General features: G+C 39.7%; 1 protein-coding gene across 1 annotated transcript in view; it reads left to right on the plus strand.

Moving 5' to 3' along the window:
- Positions 1-267: 267 nt before the first annotated feature.
- The window catches only part of IQCH (IQ motif containing H), a 105,795-nt gene continuing 83,756 nt past the window's right edge, over positions 268-22,306 (plus strand). Inside the window, exons 1-4 of the mRNA XM_036352386.1 lie at positions 268-411; positions 5,174-5,725; positions 6,416-6,482; positions 19,888-19,971. Of these exons, the coding sequence (XP_036208279.1) occupies positions 268-411; positions 5,174-5,725; positions 6,416-6,482; positions 19,888-19,971 (847 nt within the window). The remainder of the gene's footprint in view (positions 412-5,173; positions 5,726-6,415; positions 6,483-19,887; positions 19,972-22,306) is intronic.

Below are 22,306 nucleotides of genomic sequence, written 5' to 3' on the forward strand. Positions count from 1 at the left end.
ATGAGGCAAAGACTCAAAGCCTCCAAAGACCCACCTCTGCTTGCAGTCTGGTTATTATTCAGTTTGGATTAGCTTCAGGCTTTTGACCACAGGGTGGGGCAAGAGGTTTTCCAATAAGGTGGGACAATTGCTTCTGCCTGCAGGCTGATTGTTATTCTCAGTTTCTTAATGGGCCTCAGAAACTCCACAAGGTGGGGCAAGCGGTTTTCCAATAGGGTGGCGCAATTGATTCCCTCCCCAGGCAAAAGCTGCCTGGATGGTAAAGGTATGCCAGAGAAAGGTGTCCTCTTCAGTATGAGGGAATGGCTCAGCACAGGAAACCGGAGTGTCTGCCTTCTGAGGTCTAACCCTGGAGCCCCCAACCCTGTCTTCTGTTCACACAATTCCAGTCTCACCCTGCTAGAGCCCAACGTGAGTGGTTGGTTGCACATGAAATTTTGTGCATTGGCCCTTTAAGGAGGTACCTGTATTTCCAGCCATCTCTCCCAGGCAGACAGCAACCTTGCTGCTTTTCACAACCAGATGTTTTGTGGGCACCTTTCTCAGTTCCGGTGCACTGGGCTGGGAGGCCAAGCTTGGAGTTTATACCTCAGAATTCTCAGTGGAAATGCCATAGAGCTGAGATATCTCTCTGGATCTTCAGCTGCTGTCTTTGGGATCCCAGCCAACCCTTGTGCACCTCTGTACCTCTTACCAGACTCTATGCAGTCTCCCCTTCTGTCCTTGGTTATCAGGGTTGTCTCCAGCTTGTCTTCAGTTGATTATTCAGGTGGTTTTTCTGTATTTTAATTGTAATTCCAGTTTTGTCCTGGGAGCGTGTCAGTGTAGCTTCCACTTGCTCCATCACCATTTTGGAATCCTCCTTATTGTATTTTATTGTGACTATATCACTTGGCTTGCTTTTCTCTTTGATAGCTTTCTGCCTTGAATTTGTTAGTATCAGATGACATTTTAAATATAAGAGTAGAGCATGAGTAGCCTCTAACATAGTGATACTCAGCACGGAGCTGTGGCATAATAGTTACTGATACATTAACTGGGTCCTTTTTTTTTTGAGTTCTTCAAAATGCAGAGAGCAGCATCATTTTACAATTTGGTAAAGATGAGTTTATACATCTGAAAATATTGCCATATTGAGGACAATCTGTTCCTTAAATCCCTAAGCAAGAAGCAGTCAGCACAGTGAGTTGATACCTGCTTACCACAAAGAAGGCAGGGCCTAAAATATCTATGTGCCCTCACCCCCTACCAGTGGTCGGTAAACTGTGGCTCCCGAGCCACATGCGGCTCTTTGGCCCCTTGAGTGTGGCTCTTCCACAAAATACCACATGCAGGTGCGCACGTACAGTGCGATTGAAACTTCGTGGCCCATGCGCAGAAGTGGGCATTTTGTGGAAGAGCCACATTCAAGGGGCCAAAGAGCCGCATGTGGCTCGCGAGCCACAGTTTGCCAACCACTGCCCTAGGTCATTAGGAACATTTGGACAGTAGGCAGAGTGTCTGTTTTTTCAGTGCAACAGGTTTCAGTAATGAAATGTAATGGTTTCACAGTGGATGTGGACATAACAAAAATTCCTTTTCTTTCTTTTTCTTTTTTTCCTTTATTGATTAATGTATTACATATGTGTCCTTAACCCCCCATTGCCCCCTCACCTCCCTGCTCATGCCCTCACCCCCCTAGTGTCTGTGTCCATTGGTTATGCTTATATGCATGCATACAAGTCCTTTGGTAGATCTCTCCTCCTTGCCCCCACCCTCCCCTGCCTTCCCTCTGAGGTTTGACAGTCTGATCGATGCAGCTCTGTCTCTGGATCTGTTTCTGTTCATCAGTTTATGTTGCTCATTATATTCCACAAATGAGTGAGATCATGTGATATTTATCTTTCTCTGACTGACTTATTTCGCTTAGCATTATGCTTTCCAGGTCTATCCATGATGTTGCAAATGGTAGGAGTTCCTTTTTACAGCAGCATAGTATTCCATTGTGTAGATGTACCACAGATTTATGCTGATGGGCACTTAGGCTATTTCCAAATCTTAGCCATTGTAAATTGTGCAGTTATGAACACGGGTGCATATATCCTTTCTGATTGGTGTTTCTAGTTTCTTGGAATATATTCCTAGAAGTGGAATCACTGGGTCAAATGGGAGTTCCATTTTTAGTTTTTTGAGGAAACTCCATACAGTTCTCCACAATGGCTGCAATAGTCTGCATCCCCACCAGCAGTGCATGAGTGTTCCTTTTTCTCCGCATCCTCACCAGCACTTGTCATTTGTTGATTTGTTGATGATAGCTATTCTGACAGGTGTGAGATGGTACCTCATTGTCGTTTTTATTTGCATCTCTCAGATGATTAGTGACTTTGAGCATGTTTTCATATGTCTCATGGTCTTCTGTATATCCTCTTTCGAAAAGTATCTACGTATTTAGGTCCCTTGCCCACTTTTTGATTGGATTGTTTATCTTCCTTTTGTTAAGTTGTATGAGTTCCCTGTAAATGTTAGAGATTAAATCAGCCGTGGGCAAACTACGGCCCGCGGGCCGGATCCGGCCCGTTTGAAATGACTAAAACTAAAAAAAAAAAAAGACCGTACCCTTTTATGTAATGATGTTTACTTTGAATTTATATTAGTTCACACAAACAATCCATCCATGCTTTTGTTCCGGCCCTCCGGTCCAGTTTAAGAATCCATTGTGGCCCTCGAGTCAAAAAGTTTGCCCACCCCTGGATTAAACCCTTATCGGAGATAACATTGGCAAATATGTTCTCCCATGCAGTGCGCTTTCTTCTTGTTTTGTTGATGGTTTCTTTTGCTGTGCAGAAGCTTTTTATTTTGATGTAGTCCCATTTGTTTATTTTCTCTTTAGTTTCCATTGCCCTAGGACCGTGGTCGGCAAACTGCGGCTCGCAAGCCACATGTGGCTCTTTGGCCCCTTGAGTGTGGCTCTTCCTAAGCCTTAGGAGTACCCTAATTAAGTTAATAACAATGTACCTACCTATATAATTTAAGTTTAAAAAATATGGCTCTCAAAAGAAACTTCAATCGTCGTACTGTTGGTATTTGGCTTTGTTGACTAATGAGTTTGCCGACCACTGCAGGCCTAGGAGCTGTATCGGTGAAGGATTCCTTCGGCATATGTCTGAGATGTTGCTGCCTGTGGATTCCTCTAAGATTTTTATGGTTTCCTGTCTTACGTTTAAGTCCTTTATCAATTTTGAGTTTATTTTTGTGTATGGTGTAAGTTGGTGGTCTAGTTTCTTCCTTCCTTCCTTCCTTCCTTCCTTCCTTCCTTCCTTCCTTCCTTCCTTTCTTTCTTTCTTTTCTTTTCTTTTTGCATGTATCTGTTCAATTTTTCCAACACCATTTATTGAAGAGAATATCTTGACTACATTGTATTCTCTTGCTTCCTTTGTCAAATATTAATTGACACAGTGGTTTGGGTTGATTTCTGGGTTCTCTATCCTATTCCATTGATCTATATGTCTGTTCTTGTGCCAGTACCAGGCAGTTTTGAGAACAGTGACTTTGTAATACAGCTTGATATCCGGTATTGAGATCCCTCCTACTTTGTTCTTTCTCTGGATTGCTGCAGCTATTCGGGGTCTTTTTTTAAATTCCAGATGAATTTTTGGAAAGTTCGTTCTAGGTCTGTGAAATATGCCATTGGTAATTTAATGAGGATTGCATTGAATCTATAGATTGCTTTGGGTAGTATGGACATTTTGATGATGTTGATGATGACCAATCCATGAATACGGTATTTTCTTCCATCTGTTTATGTCTTCCTCTATCTCTTTTTTCAGTGTCCTGTAGTTTTCTGAGTACAGGTCTTTTACCTCCTTAGTTAAGTTTATTCCTAGGTATCTTAATCTTTTTGGTGCGATGGTAAATGGGATTGTTTTTTTAATCTCTCTTTCTGTAAGTTCACTATTGGTGTACAAAAATGCCATAGATTTCCGGGTGTTAATTTTGTATCCTGCTACATTGCTGAATTCATTTATTAATGTGTGTAACATATATTGTTATTGTAATCCAAGCCACTTCTGATTTTATTGTTTAAATAGCATTTACTCAGTTATTTTCATACAGAAAAGAATAAAGAAGAAAAAACTGCCCATCATCCCACTCTTAGAGAACCCATCTCAGCATTTAAAAACAAAAGTAGTATTTTTCATGACTTAAAATTCAATCAGTATAGATAGGAACAAAATGAAGCAAATGCTTCCTTGGTTTTATTTGTTAGGTCATTTCAGATTCTACCTGAGGATAGCGCCAGATATATCCCTAAGAAGATACCAGATTTAAGAATAAAAGAACATATGTCAAGAAGAACCTAGAAAGTGGCCATGGTGATAACAGACAACATAATGCTCCTTATAAAATCACTCCTAGATATTAAGAGAAGGTGGCAGAATTTCAAAACATCAGAAAGTGAAGACCTGTTAGATGTCAGAATAGACAGGAAATCTTTGATGAGCATATTTGAAATTATCATAAAGATAGCAAAGAGCCTTGGCTAGTGTTGCTAAGTGGTTAGAGCGCTAGCCAGCACCCCAGAGGGTTTCGTGTTTGATTCCCAGTCAAGGGAATGTACCTGGATTGCAGGTTCGATCCCAAGCCCCAGTCAGGGCATGTACAAGCAGCAACCAATCACTGTGTCTCTCTCACATCAATGTTTCACTCTCTCCCCCTCCATCACTTCCTTCTACTCTCTCTAAAAAAAAATCAATGGAAAAAAATATCCTCAGGTGAGGTTAACAAACAAATAATGACCTTCTCTCGGTGGTGGATAACATATGAACAAGAAAGCAGTGATTTGCTTCCATCCATGCGTACGTGAAAAGTAAATCACAGCGATTACAGGGTCAGTTGGCCACATCAAAGTGAACTAAAAGCACAACTTGTATGTGATCAGTTTCGAGCAATTAAATAACACTTTTATTAAAAATGATAATAGCTTTGAGCAACCTCTAAAATATTCTTTTGGTAATGAGTTTTATGATAGATACTGGCCAGACTTTCATATTATGGCATATAGGTATTAAATCAAAACTAGGATCTATATTTTCCTTCCATCGAGTAGTAGATGATAATGTGATTGTGTGTTTCTTGACCACTCCTTTAAGGTAGATCATAATTCTTTTTCATCTCTGACATTATCTCTCCACAGAGTTTGAAACTCACACCACCTTCCAGAGCTCTGAAATCACCGTGGGATCACGACTTTTTTATTCATGATGGCGTCATAGACAACACAGCCCCAGACTTCATAGCATTCAAGTCACATTTTATTTTATCCTGGGGAAGTATTCTCTCTCTCTTGGAACACATCGAGAAGTTCCTCAGGGAATATGCAATACCGGAAGTCAAAATCAAAGGGAACAGTTTGGTAGACCTCCTTCCAGAGTTTGAGCTGAAGAATAAACTTACCAGAAATGACCTCCTCTCAGTGGTAGAGAACCCTCTTCCCATCCAAAAGATGTTAACTGTTCCTGGCCAGAGATACAAAGGGCAAGGTGGGAAGTTAAATGCTGCCAGCAAGATCCAAGCCACATGGAAATGCTACAAAGCAAGAAAATACTTCCACGTTTTCCGCCAGCAGAAGTGGGCGTCGGGTGTGATTGCCATCGCGTGGCTCTTACATTGCCATAAGACACGACTGATGAAGATCCTGAAGGAGTCACGTGAGAGACACCTGCAGAATTTCCGCATTCGAGCCAAGGTACACAAGGCTGCCAGCTGTTAAGGCAGACTCTTTTTCTAAACATTTCTTGCTTGAACGATTGCCATAAGTTGTCTCTTTATCTGTCCTTTCTCTCTCCAACGACCCTCCCCCTCCGCCTCCCTCACCTTCCACTCTCCTCCATGTGCGATGCACAAACCCTACGTTTGTTTGTACCATGCATCATATTTTAGTCCTCACCAGGAATCTGCAAGACCTGCTGCAATTTTTCTATAGGAAAAATGTCCCTTCACTTTGACTATGGTAGTTCTGTCAGGAAATCAATGGTGTAACTGCATTACCTTTTCTCCCTGTATATACCTTCTGGCACTTTAATTTGCTAGGGGAAAAAATCCTGTCTTGTCTACATTGCTGTCACCACTTTGTCAGAAAGTATTTAAGTTTGCAGACAGCCTTTTAATTAGTGCTCACAATTTCATTTATGTTTGCTTTCTCTTTTTTTTCATTCATATTCTGTTAATTAAGTGAGCTGCCTCTAATCTTCCCCTGCCAGTAGCATCATGTAGCCACCTAATTAAATTAATTGGGGAAGATGTTTTAAGTATGTAATTAAATCAATTAATATAATTTATGCCTGGCTTAACTGTACAGTGGAAACACAGCTGAAGTTTGACTAGATGAATCCACTACAGCTTCCTGTCACTGATCAATGCTCTTCTTGATTTTTAGCATCTGGCAGCCAACTGGAATCGCATCAGGACCTCCAGGAGGACTATTATCCATATCCCATCATTAGGTATAACACTTTTGCCTGCAAATCTATCAGCAACCTCTATTACCCACCACATTATGGCTCCTTGATTGAGTTCAAGGAAGGCCCCTTGTTTTATTCAAATTGGTCTCGGCAGGAAAATGTTCTCGACATGATGAGAGTAATAACACAGGGCCCTCGCTCGAAACGGCGTTTAATTTGGGGATTAAGCAAATAAAGTCATTATGTGGGGGCTGCTATTCAGTGGAGAGGTGATTTGCTGTAATTCGCTTTCATCTGTATGAAATGAACTAAAAAGTTGTATTTTTCCCCCTGAAATAACAGATAATGTTTCCTATCTTCTTTAATGATAGGAGAACACAGGCTTGTGTGTGTTGTTGCTGTTATGCCAATAAGCCGGGATATTGCTTGTACACTGTTTTTAATCAAATGTGCAGTCAAAATGATAAGCTACATTCTCTGAAATTATTTAGTTCTAATTACGAGCAGATGGGATGCTTTATTTGCACCTAGGGCGCCTGAGCAAAAGGAAATGCTGTGTGAACAAGAATAATTAAGAAGTTGAATAGTGTTTTTTGCGCTTAAATAATCTGCAGTTTCATGTTAATTAGCACTAATGTAATTATTTAATTACATTTATGAATTGGGGAACTTAAAAGCTGTTGTCTACAACACGGTGTAAAATAGGTATGCCAAAATGACATGAGAAATTTGCATTGGAAGTTCTTTTAAAACATGAACCGCTGTCAAAATGTTTGGGATTTGTTTGCTGGCTTGTTTGTTTTGTTTTGCTTTTTATCTACCTGGTGTGTTAAATTGTTTTGGTGAGGCCGAGCTGACTTGGTAGAGTTTTGACAAATAGTAAAATTCATGGAATCTTCATATTACATATTAGCTCTTTGTTGAGGCCTTTCAAGTAGAGCAATGCACTAAGTGATCTATTGTAATAGAACTCAGAATCACAATTTATTTATGCTCCTGGGTGAGTATATTTGTTTGTATACTTATGTGTAGTATAGAACCATACACTATGTATAATATATATATATATATATATATATATATATATATATATATAACATTAAAAGCAAAAAAATTATAATATAAATATAATTAAGATTTTATTTTAAATTAGTAAAATATTCATAATAATAAAATAATGCAAACGTTCCTAGATTCTCAAATACTTATATTCCTAAGTATTTGTAGAAAAGTTTTAAAAATTCTTGAGTTATACTGGGCCTTTTACTTTTGGTCTTTATGACTCATAGAAAAAATTAGGTTTTTTTTAGGATGTGAAGCAAGACAGATCTGAATTCTATTTTAACTTGGGCTTTTGTTTTGGTGGGACTACTTTTGCACACAAAATTAGCTCACACACAGAAATTGCACTTGTAATTGATTGCAACCAGAGAGGCTAATTGCAGACCCAATTAATTGACTCCAGTCCTTAGAATAAGGTGCAAGAGCCTTCTCTTCTTCAACAAATTATGGACCTGGCCTGATATTATGTGGGAAATTTTGCTCTGCATTCTCCATTTTTTCCCAAAACTAGAAATAGAAACAAGACCCCCCACTTTGCAATGTTGACAAGCACCAAGAAAGGTATTATAGACACTATTTCCACAAACTTCTTCTCTTCTATACTCCCACCTCTGACTCTTCAAAACCCCAATGCAAATTAGCCCTGCAGAGAAGCCCAATAATTTTACTGAAGAGGTAAAATTATGAAAAGAATGGTCAGTAATCTGAACTGGATAATAATAAAAAATTAATGAAAATATCTTAAATTTTCAAAAGGGCTTGCTGACTACAAATGAAGTAGAAAAATAACCTGTTCAGAAATTATTAGAAAGCATTATTCTAAATCTGATATTAAACCTAGTTTTCTTCTACATTACACAGACTCAGTTTAAATAAATGCATAATAAATCTGAAAATCTCCCCTATTGCCATAACTTTTGTTTGTTAACAACATAATAACCCATTTTAAAGAAAAATGGCCAGTCGTGTCTTTTCCTAGAGATACGAACAAGCGCAGATATTTTTCTCAGCTAAGCATTTAAAATGCCCCATTACACTGTTTCACACAAGAGTTATACTTGGGCTTTGATAAAATAGTATTTGTTTCTACAATCTGTACTTTAGGTTTTATAGATGGCTTGTGGAAATTAAATTAATTTTGAGTAACATTAAACTGCCATCTCATACCTATCCCACAGACATAATTCTCAAACTATACCTTTAAAAAAAAAAAAAGGATTATGGTGTGTCTTTTTCTTGTGGACCACTTCCCCTGGGAACACTTGACAAAGATTTCAGCCAGTCACAACATGGCTACTTTGTCCTGCACCAAGGACTTGCCTGTTTAATTCACAAAAATAGAAGTGGCTGAAAGTGAAGCATTTTTTTCTCTAAATACATGCCCCTCTCCCCCCTTCCCCACCTCCCATCTATTCAATACAGTCATTCTGTTTCGAGTTTAGGCAGCTTCAATAATAAAAATCTGTTGGTAGGAGTGTAAGGTCCAGGTAGGCATTTAATACAAGTTTCAGCCTTGTCCTCTTTCTCTCTTTCCATAGGAAATTTGCAATCAGTTCTGGTATAGAATTAGCCCTGGAAATTATGACATCATGCCACTAGCCAACTGGGGCTGTGCTGATTTGTTTGAGCCCTAAAAATGAACTTTTAGTAGCTGATGACTGCCTAATTTATTTCAGTTGTAGGCATTTATGCAGTTTTGCACACACAGGAATAATTGCACTTTCCAAACCAAAAGGATGGCCTTTCAGGAACCTTTTTTAATTATTATTGATTTCAGAGAGGAAGTGGAGGAAGAGAGAGAGAGAGAGAGAGAGAGAGAGAGCAATGATGAGAGAGACTCATTGATTGGCTGCCTCCTGCGTGCCCCTTACTGGGACTGAGCCTGAAACCCGGGCATATGTCCTGACTGGGAATCGAACTGTGACCTCCTGGTTCATGAGTTGACGCTCAACCACTGAGCACACCAGCCGGGCTTAGGAACATTTTGACCCCCAAATATGTATCATGTATTTTAAAATCTATGGCTTGATAATATGATCATAAAGACAATTACACATTGCGAAGTAACCTCTTTGAATGGAGGAGTGATGAAACACAATTGACGTATATTTTGGGTAATATTCCTAGATGTAACAGAGAGCTTAGCTATTTTTAACCAACAGGAGAGGTGGGATCCTGTTGATTAATTGTACAAAGAAACTAATCACTTTGTAATTTTATAAGATTATAAAAAGTCATTCTTTCTAGATTATATAGGCTGATCTCTTAATTAGATAGTTCATATTTTTATCATTTTTTATTAATGAAATATAATTATAGCAAAATAATCTACTATGGTTCATATCAGGAATAGAATACTAGGGCCTATTTTAAGCAAAATGCATCAGTCAAATAAGAAAGAACTGCAACAAAGAATTCTAATTCCTCTAGAAAAGCAGAGGTCCAAACAAAACCTGCGAGCTGATCTGCTTCCAGTTTCTTTGGCCACGTTATTTCCCCCACTTTTAATTTAACCCCTGTGCATCTTTATTGCAGTGCATCACTTGGTGCTACACTTAAACTCAGTGGCATTTTAAAATAAGATGACAGTAAATGAGATGAGCCAAGTATGGGGCTCAGATGCCGTGAGCAGGTATATGAGGCCGCTGCCCGCCAATTACAGCCCCAGTGTTGGGTTTCCTCCCCCACTTCTCTTCCTCCTTTAAAATAAAAACAAGGGATATACTGAGATGGGATTTTCTCTTTTCTGTATGTAATTTTTTTTTTCATTGCTAAATGATTTAACGGCTAAAAGCATTGGTATATCGTTCATCTCATTCCCCCCTCTCCGCTTTATTTCAGCAAATTATCCTTAGGGCTAACACAAAGAGTGGTCTCCAAGGTACTCCATTCTATAACATTACGGATCCTGCTATTGTGAAAAACAGCATTTTCTGCTGTTCTATGCCGTCACAAATACCTAAAAGATAGAAAACTTACTTGTGTGCACAACTGTCCGGACCCTGAACTGAGAAAGCCACAAATGCTCCTGAGAGGGTGGCTTCCTAACTCTACTCCCTTCCTCCAGAAGATAAGAATTTGCGCTCACCTTCATTTGTGAGCAGGGCCAGGGTAGAGGAACACAGCCAAGAGTGTTAGATCTGAAATCACATTTTTACTGCGCCTCCAAGCACATTGGCACCTTTCTACCTTCTCATTTTTAAGTTGACAAGTCAAAGACAAGATACACTCTGTTCCTTTCCACCTCGGGGCTTGGAAATCAGGACTTTCAATCAGATCTTTGCAGTCTTCAACATGTATTTTGGCAAGTAGTATGGAATCCATAGTTTAGCTGTGGGGTTGCCATATTAATTCCCGAGACAGATGTACTGCCAAGATCTCCCAGACAGCATTTCCCAGAAACATCTAGGTCTTTTGGGATCAGGAACAAAGTACACTTAACTTTCACGTTTATTTATAGCCCAAATTAAAATGAAAACATATTTGTATTCATCCATGTTGTATTCATCCAAGTAAGCCAACTCAACAGTCATCCGCTGATTAGATCAGCGTTGGCCCTGTGACCCTGTAATATTAAATTACCCAGTTGGTCCTGAGCTGTCTCATGTTGTACCACGAAATACAGAAACAGCATTAAACTGGTTGTCAATTGACTAGCCCCTGGGCTTTCTAGGAAATGAATTAACATTAAGATATGCTCGCCTGGCCCTAGCCAGTTTGGCTCCGCAGATAAAGCATCGGCCCATGGACTGAAGGGTCCCGGGTTCGATTCTGGTCAAGGGCACGTACCTCGGTTGCAGGCTCGATCCTCCGCCCTGATTGGGGAGCATGTAGAAGGCACCCAATCAATGTCTGTTTCTCTCTCTCTGTCTCTCCCCCTCCCTTCCACTCTTTCTAAAAATCAGTGGGAAAATATCCTCAGGTGAGGATTAACAACAAAAAGATATGCTCTCCCAGCCACAGTCGCTCAGTGGTTGGGCATCAACCTATGAACCAGGAAGTCACAGTTCAATTCTCCTTTGGCTCAATCCCCAGTAAGGGACATGCAGAAGGCAGCCAATCGATAATTCTCTCTTATCATTGATGTTTCTGTCTGTCTCTCCCTCTCTTTTCCTCTCTGAAATCAATAAAAACATATTTTTCTAAAAAGGTATGCTCTAAAAAGAGTCTTACAAATACTAAGATAAAGCTATGATTTTCGTCATCGTCATTCTCATAAAAATATTAAAATAATTGTTCAGCAGTTCTCCAACTTATACTTGTGTTGATTACTGAGGACACTCCAGACTGTTGGTTTAAGTAGGTTATATCTCTAGATACTCACCATATTAGAAAATAAAACTGGTTAACTTAAAAATGTTTATTTTAAAATAGTAATAAATAAATCCATCACTAATTTTAACCTAAATAACATAATTTTATTTTTTCTTTAAAAGTTTATTTTCCATTCCAAAACAAACAAACAAAAAAAAATAGAAGAATGGCATACGTCGGCAAGTTAGCAAATCTCTTAATAGAACATATTTGAGTTCTTAGATATATTTCTGTATTCAGTCTATTACAATCTGTTGTTTTGGTTGAAGCATATGAAGAAAACCTGGCCCTACACAGATAAGTATTTGGAAAAGGGAATAATATGTTTTTTACAGCCTTTTCAGATAATTGTATACATTCTTTGATTTTATACCAAAATTCAACAATAATAATTCTTAAGTGTTAGTTGCAATGTGAAATCTAAAATCACATCAATAAACTTTTTGTGTTTTATGAGACAATAAGGTTGAAAAAGGCAAATACCATCTTGGTATCATTTTGAAAATAGTTTGACCTTACAGACCTCCCAAAAGGGTCCCCAGACCACACTTTGAGAATCACTGACTTCTGTTGCATGCAATGCGTGCCAGTCACTGACAAAAAGTTTAAACAAAGGAAAGTCCTCACCCTTTTGAAAAGAAGGTCTTCAGAATCCATTTCTTCAGGTCCACACTGAATCCATTTGGCAGGTTTGGTTTGAGAAAGTTTTTAAAACTCTAAAAATATTCAAGTACCTCCTGTGCTTTCTACATCCTCATCACAAAATTCCCAAACCCTCCTCACCACCTCCCAAAACACAACTCTCAGCTTTATTTTCAACAAACTGGCACTGGATGTCTATACATATATAAGTGTCCCTCCAACCGTCCGACTGGTTGCTATGACACACACTGACCACCAGGGGGAAGATGCTCAATGCAGGAGCTGCTGTGACATGTACTGGCCATTTACAAAGAAACAGCACCCTGGACCTGGTGCTGACAAAGCAACACTCAGTTTCCCCCAAGTGGGACACAGGCCCCACCACCACCCTGGAGCAACAGCCCACCAAATTGCAGCCAATGCTGCCAAGACCCCATGGTGCAAAATGTGGCCCACAGCCCAGCCCAGAAACAGTGGCTGTGGGCGCTGGGTAATGATGTCATGTAGCAACACCCAGTTTCCTCTCCCTAGCCACTAGCCTACTTGGAGTTTCTTCAGCCCAGGAACATGACTTGCTTTATAGCCAGGTGAAAACATTTTACACTTTAACCAAATGTCTATGAAGCGTTTTCACATGCCTCATCTCTTTTGATCCTCACAGAAGTCCTGGAGTAGGTAGATAGGAGACTTGGTAGAATCCTATTTTCTTTTCATTAGCTGGAAAACGGAGATTTAGAAAGTTTAGAAACTCGACCCAACTGAAAAGAAGTAAGAAATAATAGACCTTGAAAATGACTTCAGGTTTTTTCACTGCACAGAATATAGTCAAACACTGCTGCAGTTAAATATTTTACCATTTGTTCTCCCTGCATGATCTACAATAATAATCTGCTTCATGTTGATATTTTCTGCTGTGTTTCTGACAATTACCTGAAAGAGAAGTTGGGGTGCTTCACTGGCTGGAAAAAGTCTAGCTAAGTCAGAAAGCAGGTCTAATTAAGCAAGTTTATTCTATCCTATCTAATAATAGACAAACATGGTAATTAACCATACCTCTGCTAGGCTTCCCATTGGCTAATCAGCAGGATATGCAAATTAACTGCCAACAAAGATGGCGGCCAGCAGCCACGCAGCTGAAGCCAATAGGAGGCTTGCTTGCTCCAGTGATGGAGGAAGCCAGGTTCCCCGCCTGCCTCGGCCTGCTCTAAGCTCCACTCTAAGCAACAAAGTTGCAATTATAGAAGCTAAACAAGCTCCAGATACCTGCTTTCAGCCAGCTTCGGCTTCAGAGCTTAGAGTGGCAGTGACGGCAACAATGTTTCAATTATAGAAGCTAAACAAACCCAGATACCTGCTTTCAGCCAGCCAAGCCTCAGAGCTGGAGCCGGGCCTCAGAGCTGGAGCCGGCTCTCAGCTCCAGTGACAGCTATAGAAGGTAAATAAATCCCAGAATTTAAAAAAAAAAAGAAAAAAAGGAGAGGCTGGGAGCTTCAGTTGCCCACCAGCCTGAAAACGGCCCTCAGGCCCTCACCCAGACTGGCCAGGCACCCCAGTGGGGACCCCCACCCTGAAGGGGGTGTGACCAGCTGCAAACAGCCATCAGCCCCTCATCCAGGCTGGCCAGGCACCCCAGTGGGGACTCCCACCCTGAAGGGGGTGCGACCAGATGCAAACAGCCATCAGCCCGTCATCCAGGCTGGCCAGGCACCCAAGCAGAACCCCCACCCTTATCTGGGACACCATTCAGGGCAAACCAGCCGGCCCCCACCCATGCACCAGCCCTCTATCCTATATAGTAAAGGGTAATATGCAAACTGACCCTAACAGCAGAAAGACTGGGATTGACTGGTCACTATGACACACACTGAGCACCAGGGGGCAGACGCCCAATGCAGGAACTGCCCCCTGGTGGTCAGTGCGCTCTCACAGGGTGGAGCTCTGCTCAGCCACAAGCCAGGCTGATGGCTGCCAGTACAGCGGTGGTGGTGGGAACCCCTCCTGCCTCCTCAGCAGTGCTAAGGTCTGCGCCCCACTGGCAAGTGGGCATCTCCCAAGGGCTGCCGGGCTGCCAGAGGGATGTCTGATTACCATCTAAATCCAATCCCCCAGGAAGCAGGCCTAAGCCAGCAAGTGGTCATGGCCTGAGGGGTCCCAGACTGCGAGAGGGCACAGGCCGAGCTGAGGGACCCCTCCTCCCCCCCGAGTGCACAAATTTTTGTGCACCGGGCCTCTAGTATATATATAAAAGGCTAAGTTGACTTGCACATGTGCGATACATAAAAAGCTCTTGCTAGTGCCAATCGCATGTGTGTGTTTTGGGATCTGTCATTGCCGATCTTGAATTTGGTTGACTCTTCTATTATAGAGAAAGAGCAAATAGCGATAGTAAAATATTTCTTCTAATTAATTTCCTTTCAGTATGCACAAATCCGTGTCCTGGGCCATGAATACTATGTAAATAACCCAAATGGGCCTCTCTCTTGCTACATCTTTTCTCCTATCTCAGTATCTTGTGCTTTCATATTTGCACAACTAATTAAAAGCTGGGTATAACCATAATGTCCAGATCACATTTCTCTAGATTACTGTAATATGTTGACATGTAATCAATTGTGAAGTATGGCACATGTTCCCCTAAATTTTTACTATTAGAATACCAAAGTTGACTAATGATAATTTTTTCAATGAATTGGAGCAATTCAAGATCATCTCTGTGATAATGGTGCTCTTGCTGAGCTGGCAGTATGCTTTCTTGAGTGGACGAGAGAGGGATGGAGCTACTGTTGCTTCTGTACTGCATATGCCTAGCAGTGTGTGATACATTTGAACATCTCCCATCATGTGTTTCAAAATGGGGAAAAGGTTGAGACTACTGCTTCAGTCCCTCATACTGAGGCATGGTTGACTGCCATCTCAGGCCAGGGTGATCAGATGAATGAGAATTACCTAGTAACTAGAAGTCAGTTTTAAACCCCTTCGCTGCCTTAGGTACCATAAGGAATAGGACTTGGAGACAAAAGAAACTAGGAGTCAACCACAGGGTAATGAGCAGGTGTTCAAAAATATTTGATTCTACTACAGGGGCAGGGGCCTATCACAGAGCCATGCATAGTCCTAAGAGAGCTTAGTCACTGAGTGTTGCCTTGGTTTCTGTGAAGGAAAAGCCAGTCCTAGCACAGCTAGCTTACTGCTTGCAAAGAGTCAGTTAGCATCATCTGATAGGAGTTTGTACGGTAGTGAGGGTGGGAATGGGAAAAAAGATGAAGGTAGAAATGAAGATGGAGAAATGACAGCCAGTATGAGCATAATTGAACTAGTGATGAGTATTCTTGGTTCAATAGAGGACCAAAGTACTTGGATAACTTTAGAGAGGCAGCTTGTGGGTACCCTTCTTTGATGTAAAGCAGAGGCATAACTTTTTGAAAAAAAGATGGAATACTCTATCAAACTAGGAATATTTTGCAGGTGATGAGGATGGCCATAAGGAAAGAGGCTAAGTTCCCTCTGTCGTGATAAGGAGAGAGTGCCCCTGTAGGCCAGTGTTTTAAATATGTTTTTTAATAGATTTTTAGAGAGAGAGGAAAGGAGAAAGAGAGAGAGAAACATTAATGAGAGAGAAATATCAACTGCTTGCCTCCTGCACGCCTCCTACTGGGGATCAAGACCGCAATCTGGGCATGTGCCCTGACCAGGAACCAAACTGGTGACCTCTTAGTTTTCTCAACCACTGAACCACACCAGCCAGGCCACTGTTGTTTTATTCTATGCAGATGAGGACCTAGAAAAGCTACAGAGCCCACTGACCATTCTTTGAATTTCCTAGAAATTCTTCAGATCAGGGAACCCAATTTTAAAAGAGTTGAAAGGAGGAGAGGAAATGATGAGAACATGGCAGAAAGGGCTAGGAATTTCAGATTCTTTGAATAGGATCTTGAGATACATTTCATTCATTCATTTGACTGGGGATATCTCACTGTCTCTGTTTTAATGGAACTTGCAGTCTGTTTACAGGAGCCGGAGTAGTGCAGGGGAGAGGAGAGACGTACAACCAATAAACCAGCAAGCAAAGAAACATACAATGACAACATGAGAAAAGGATAGCAGAGAAAGGGTGCAAGAGAGTGACTGTGAGGGAAGACTGAGAATCTTCTTAGAAAAGGGTGTTCCGACACACTTGACAGCGATGAGGGCCTATCAGCTGCATAAGCGAGAAGAACTGTACTCTGATAGCTCAAATATAATTTTATGTTTGTAAGAGTAAGGTTTGTAAAAATGAGGCTCCTTTTGAAAATTGCAATCTGGCTCAGCTGAAGTTAAGAAAGAAAAAAGATAATAACAGCAACAACAACACTTATCTAATGCTTATTATGAGTTCTTATTGGGGATTTTGGCCCTTCCTCATCTTTCAGTTAGAGTGAAAGAGAAGCAAGATATCTGAGAGGTGATGCATACAGGAGGGTAAGGGAAGGTAGAAAGTCATATTGGTTTGCTATCACCTTGTAACAAGTTACTACAAGCTTAGTGGCTTAAAACAACCCAAGTTTATTACCTTACAGTTCTGTAGTTCAGAAGCCCGAAAGGCTAAGATCAAGGTGTCGGCAGGCTGTGTTACTTTTTGGAGGGTTCTATGAGATCTATGAGATAATCTGTTTCCTTATCCTTTCCAGCTTTTAGAAGCCACCCACAAAGGAATTAACAAGAAAAGCCCTTGGCCCCTTCCTCCATCTTCAGAGCCAGCAACATTGCAGCTCTCTGTGCCTTTCTTCTGCAGTCACATCTCTAACTCTACTCTTCTTCCTCTCTCTGTCTCCCACTTTTAAGAACCCTTGATGACATTGGGCCCAGCCAATCTCCTTATTTTAATGTCAGCTGATTAGCAGCCTTCATTGCATTTGCAACTTTTTTTCCCCTTTACCATGTAACCTAACATATTCACAGATTCCAGGGGTGGGGACAAGAGCATCTTTGAAGGGTCATTCTTCTGCCCATTACAAAATTGGAAATAAGTCTTAAGAGTGGCAAAGGCTCTTTGTCCCTTCTGTAGTTCTCTGCTCACACTTGGAGAGTCTTGTTTTCTCTATTTTATGTAACCACATTTGTCACAGGAGCTAAATCTGTAGTATCTGAACTGTATAATAACTTGTGGGTTTATGCAACCTTGGACAAGAGACAAGGCACTTCCCCTGAGCTTCCCCATCTATAACATGGTGGGGTAGGAGGAGTGGGTTCTCAAAACTCCCCCAGCGTTTCTAGTCTGACCTTTGAAGTATCCCGTCTTTGTAGATTATATTCCAAACTGTGATGGTTCATTGCCACTGGAACTGCTGAAGTTCCCAAAGCCAGAGCATCCTTGCTGATAGTTTCCTGGTTAAGTCTCTGTTGTATTTAATATATGCCATCAGCATTAATGAGGTCTTTTCACCTAGGAGTCATCTACTTTGTGGATATACAAAACATAAGAATAAATCTGATTTTTTTAAAAATTGACTCCCAACATCTGCTCTGCCAATGGCACTGTGCATTGCATTGCATCTTGCCCAAGTAGAGTGGTCTGTTGCAACATACACAGAACTTGTTGTTGCTCTTACAAGCTTTGGAAGTGCACATACCTCACAACATTAAAATACCTATGTTTGCCCAGCACTTTACACTTTGCAAAATGTTTTCATATCTGTTACTTCATATGATCTTCTATAACAATGTTCTGAGATTGTTGATATGCAGTTCTTTAAAATGGGTGTATTTGTAGGTTTAACGGAGTAACCAGTTCTATCATACCCCGTAATTCTGTGTAGATACTTTATATGCATCCTTGATCAGTGGTAACAGAGGTACTAAATACTTTGTTGGAAAACTAACTTCAAGCACTTGATTGAAACACAGATATATTCATTCCTGTGCTGCAGAAAGTGACCGGACAGCCTTTATATTTTAAATTGGACAGCGTCTTAATGAGACATCAGACTGCCTTTTATCTTTACTTTCTAAAAGAAATGTGTTCATGGAATGCTCTCAGGCACTTTTCTTAATAGCACCTTATTTCTTTAGGCATTTTTTTCTGCCTTCTTATAGTTTTAATGTATGTTATTCATGATGCCACTTTCTAAACATTTATTCAAATTATACATATGCAAAATCCCAAGTTACAATATTGCAACCACACACCAAGACAGCATTGTTTGTAGCTGTCTATATTAATTTTCATATTCCATGGAATGGCTCCCCAAATTATTTTAGAATTTAATAATTTTTCAAAAATAATTCCAACAACCCATTTGGCTTTCTGCCTCTTTAGTTTATCTGCATAAAGCCAAAGGGAGGCTTTCAGAGGAATTGTAAACTCATTTAATTTCCAGACGTCGTCTAGTGTTTAAACACTGACATCAAAGCAAGGAGCCAATTATCTGAGTTCATTTGATCTGAAGCCCTGTTGCCTGAATTGCTATAGTTTTCCTTTCGCTGAAAAGGAAGTCTGTGCCATCTCAAAGATGCAGTATTTAAAATCACTTTATCTATGGCAGTTTAACTTGAAACATGTGTTTGGGCTCACTAACCACAAGGAGGCATTGAAGCATTTCTTCAAAATGTGAAAAGCAATTTTATTGAGAATAAAAAAAAAAAATGAGTTGCACCTACAGTTGTTGAATTTTGTGTAAGCCATTATACCTGATTGTGAGCATGCATGCCTTTAAAGTTCATGTTTTCACACACTTATATTTTTAACCCTGACGTATTAGCAGGAAGTGTTGTTGCTGCTGTCTGTTGCTGTGGAAGATTTTTGGACAATAGTAACCCACGTCGGTTTTCCTTCTGCTCTGTTTCCACTGGACACGAAGGCAACTGGCAGGACTTTCGTTAGCACTGATAAAATACTGCACTGACCGCAAGAACCTTTATTGCCCTTTAAAGGTTAAAAGTCCTTTTGACTGTGTGAGCAGAAGCATGTTTCTTTCACTTAAAGACATATTCCTGACAGCAAGAGGTTTCTCTTGAAATCTGTGTGTCAGTTTAGAATAACCCTGGGACACATATTCAAAATGCCCCATAGGAAGCATAAGTTAAAAAGCCAAAATTGTGTGTGTGTGTTTTAACCTGAGCATAATTTTTTACATGTTGTTTTGAACATTCATGTTAAATGTCAGAAAATTTCCCCATGTTTTCATAACCCTGATTCCCAGCAGCCTGGCCGGTATTGAAAAATACAAACCTCTGTCTGTCGCAGAAAGTGCTGCTGAGCACATCTCCCGGAATAATGCTTACTCCCCTGGGAAGCGAGGACCTCACTCTTGGGAGTGAGGCTGTTTCTGCAAGATGCTCCAGAGAAAACTCTTCCCTGGAAATGTGAACGGTGACATTTGGAATCCTGGGTGTGCCATGTTGCCATCCTGATTCGCTCTTTCTGGGTTTTGACACCTTGTTTGCCTTTTAGGTTATACCCAGCCTGTGCGACAAAATATTGACAACTTCGACACTCAACAGAACATGCAGTTGGGGCGGCTGTGTGACATCATAGGTACAGTAAACACTTTTACACCAATGACTCTTTGGAATGTTTATCAGTGGGTGGGGATAAAATGTTTTTGAGGGGGTTTCTTTTGTTTGTTTTTGCTTTTTTTCCTCTCTCTATAAGTAAAAGGCTCAGATTTCTCATTTACTTGCAGGGCAATTGAATGTTTTGTTTTAAAGGACAGGTTTATAGCGAAGTCAACTTGAATTTCAAAAATGACATCTTTAACCAATTTACTTGGGTAGTTTTCTAAATTCTCTTTGCTGCAGGTTTGGATAAGTATTTCTCTCCTATAGCCCCATATCTTCTTCATTTATTAATTCTTGCAGGGAGTGAAATAACCATGTTTGTGCCAATATTCTCTATTATATTATCTGGGGAATGAGTGGAAGGTGGTATCAGAAATTAAAAGCATTGTGTCTTCATTGTAAGAATAAGAGGGAAATGAGGATAGATTTTTAAAAGATTTTATCTAATATATAGCATCTAGTTATTAGAAAACAGAGGATGCCTAATAGAGGAAATTCTTAAGTACAAACCTTGAGTGATAGATACACCTTTGTAAAAGTCAAGTTCCAATACTGATTTGGTCAGTTCCAAATCAGACACCACCTGGAGCCAGGAGTGACGGGTACGAGAATTTGACTGATACCATTCAAAGCTCGGGTGCTGGCCAGGCTTAAAGAATAAAGGCTGCAAAGGCCGAGCAATAACAGTGAAGCAGTTTGGGATGTACTAGCCAAAATTCAGGGTTAAACAAAAACTAGCTTTTTATTAGTTACCAAATAAAAACTTCTTCGTTTTGTTAAAAATATAATTGCTTTGGCCCTTATTTAAGCAAAACAAAGAAGGATTTTAAATTATCAATGACCAACTCAGCTGGCTCCCTGGAATGACATACTTTACATGCTTCACATATATTTCAGCATCATTATTATTTTATAAATGCCATTTAGTAACAAAAATACATCCGTACTTGAAATTTACAGTGTCCTAAAATAATAATAGTATAATTGCTTTAATCTATTATCTAGGCACTCATATTGTTTTTCAGCCTTACAAAAATAAATTTAATGACTTGAGATTGATTTGTTAGTGCTGAGCTATTGCAACTAAAAACCTGACCGGGTGGAAACCACTGAAGTGCAGCAGAGGGCAGACTTTGCTCTAATTTATTTGAATTAATTTTTTTCTTAGCTTTTCATATAGCACAAACCATCGCCAAAGAATTTCTTTACAAGAGATTCTCATTATTAGAAAAGACTTGAAAGTATTAAACTTCTATTTTAAATAATCCAATAATTCTGTGTAGGTCTACCTGCAATGGGAAATATTGCTAATGGACATTTCTGAGAGATTATGAACCAAATGCCTTTTCTTGCTACACTATCTTCATGGCACAGAAGGCAATCCTAAAACCTCTCAAGGAGTAGTTAGACAAGGTACTTGATTGTGAAATAAGAAACTAAGAAAATTAGCAACAATCTTGTGGAAGAATAAATTACTATCTTTTAAATTCTATTTTTATGTTATATTAGTTTCAGGTGTACAACTCAGTGATGAGACATTTATATATCTTATGCAGGGATCACCCTGCGAATTCTAGTACTCATCTGACACCATGCATATTATTGAATATATTCCTTATGCTGTAATTTACATGAGTATCTTTTTTTTAATTCCATTAATTCCTAGTAAAGGGTATTGATTTTTTTCTGTTTATTCAGGGGAAATAAAGATAATCTGATTGATCATGTTGGTAAGACTTGTCATTCACGTATTGGCCATGAAGTCAGAATGTCAGGTGGAGACGCAACGACTAGTATTTTCAATTTCTAGATGAGTTAAGCAAGAGAGTGATTGATATTGACTATTGCTTAGCAATCAAAGCAATCTTCATTTTCATATTAATTTCTTTCCAAAATTACCTGTCAATTTTGAATGTTTATAGATTCACAGTCAAGCCACACTAATACTGGATATTAGTGTTAATGATATGTATTCCTTTGCCAGAAATGAACAGGAAAGGTGAAATTAGCAACATGATTTGTCATCATTTGTAACCTAGAAATTTTTTCCCAAGAAAATTTAGTTTTCTGTTACGGAGTCTTTAAGTTATTTTTATTTGTTTTTGTGTCCTTTTTCAATACTTAAAAAAAAATACTAGTGGTTTTTAAAACCATTAGTTTGGTAAGACACTAGTCTCGTCTTAAAAGCACAAGATTTGGAACAACTAGTTTGATCATTCAGCAATTTTACCACTGTCTCCTAAGTTAGTTTATTTTGAGGTTTATGGCATTTGGGTTCCCAAATTAAATAGGAGCCCCTCACGTAGTTACAT

This window comes from Myotis myotis, unplaced genomic scaffold, assembly GCF_014108235.1.
Source record: "Myotis myotis isolate mMyoMyo1 unplaced genomic scaffold, mMyoMyo1.p scaffold_m19_p_1, whole genome shotgun sequence".
NCBI classification, from domain to species: Eukaryota; Metazoa; Chordata; class Mammalia; order Chiroptera; family Vespertilionidae; genus Myotis; species Myotis myotis.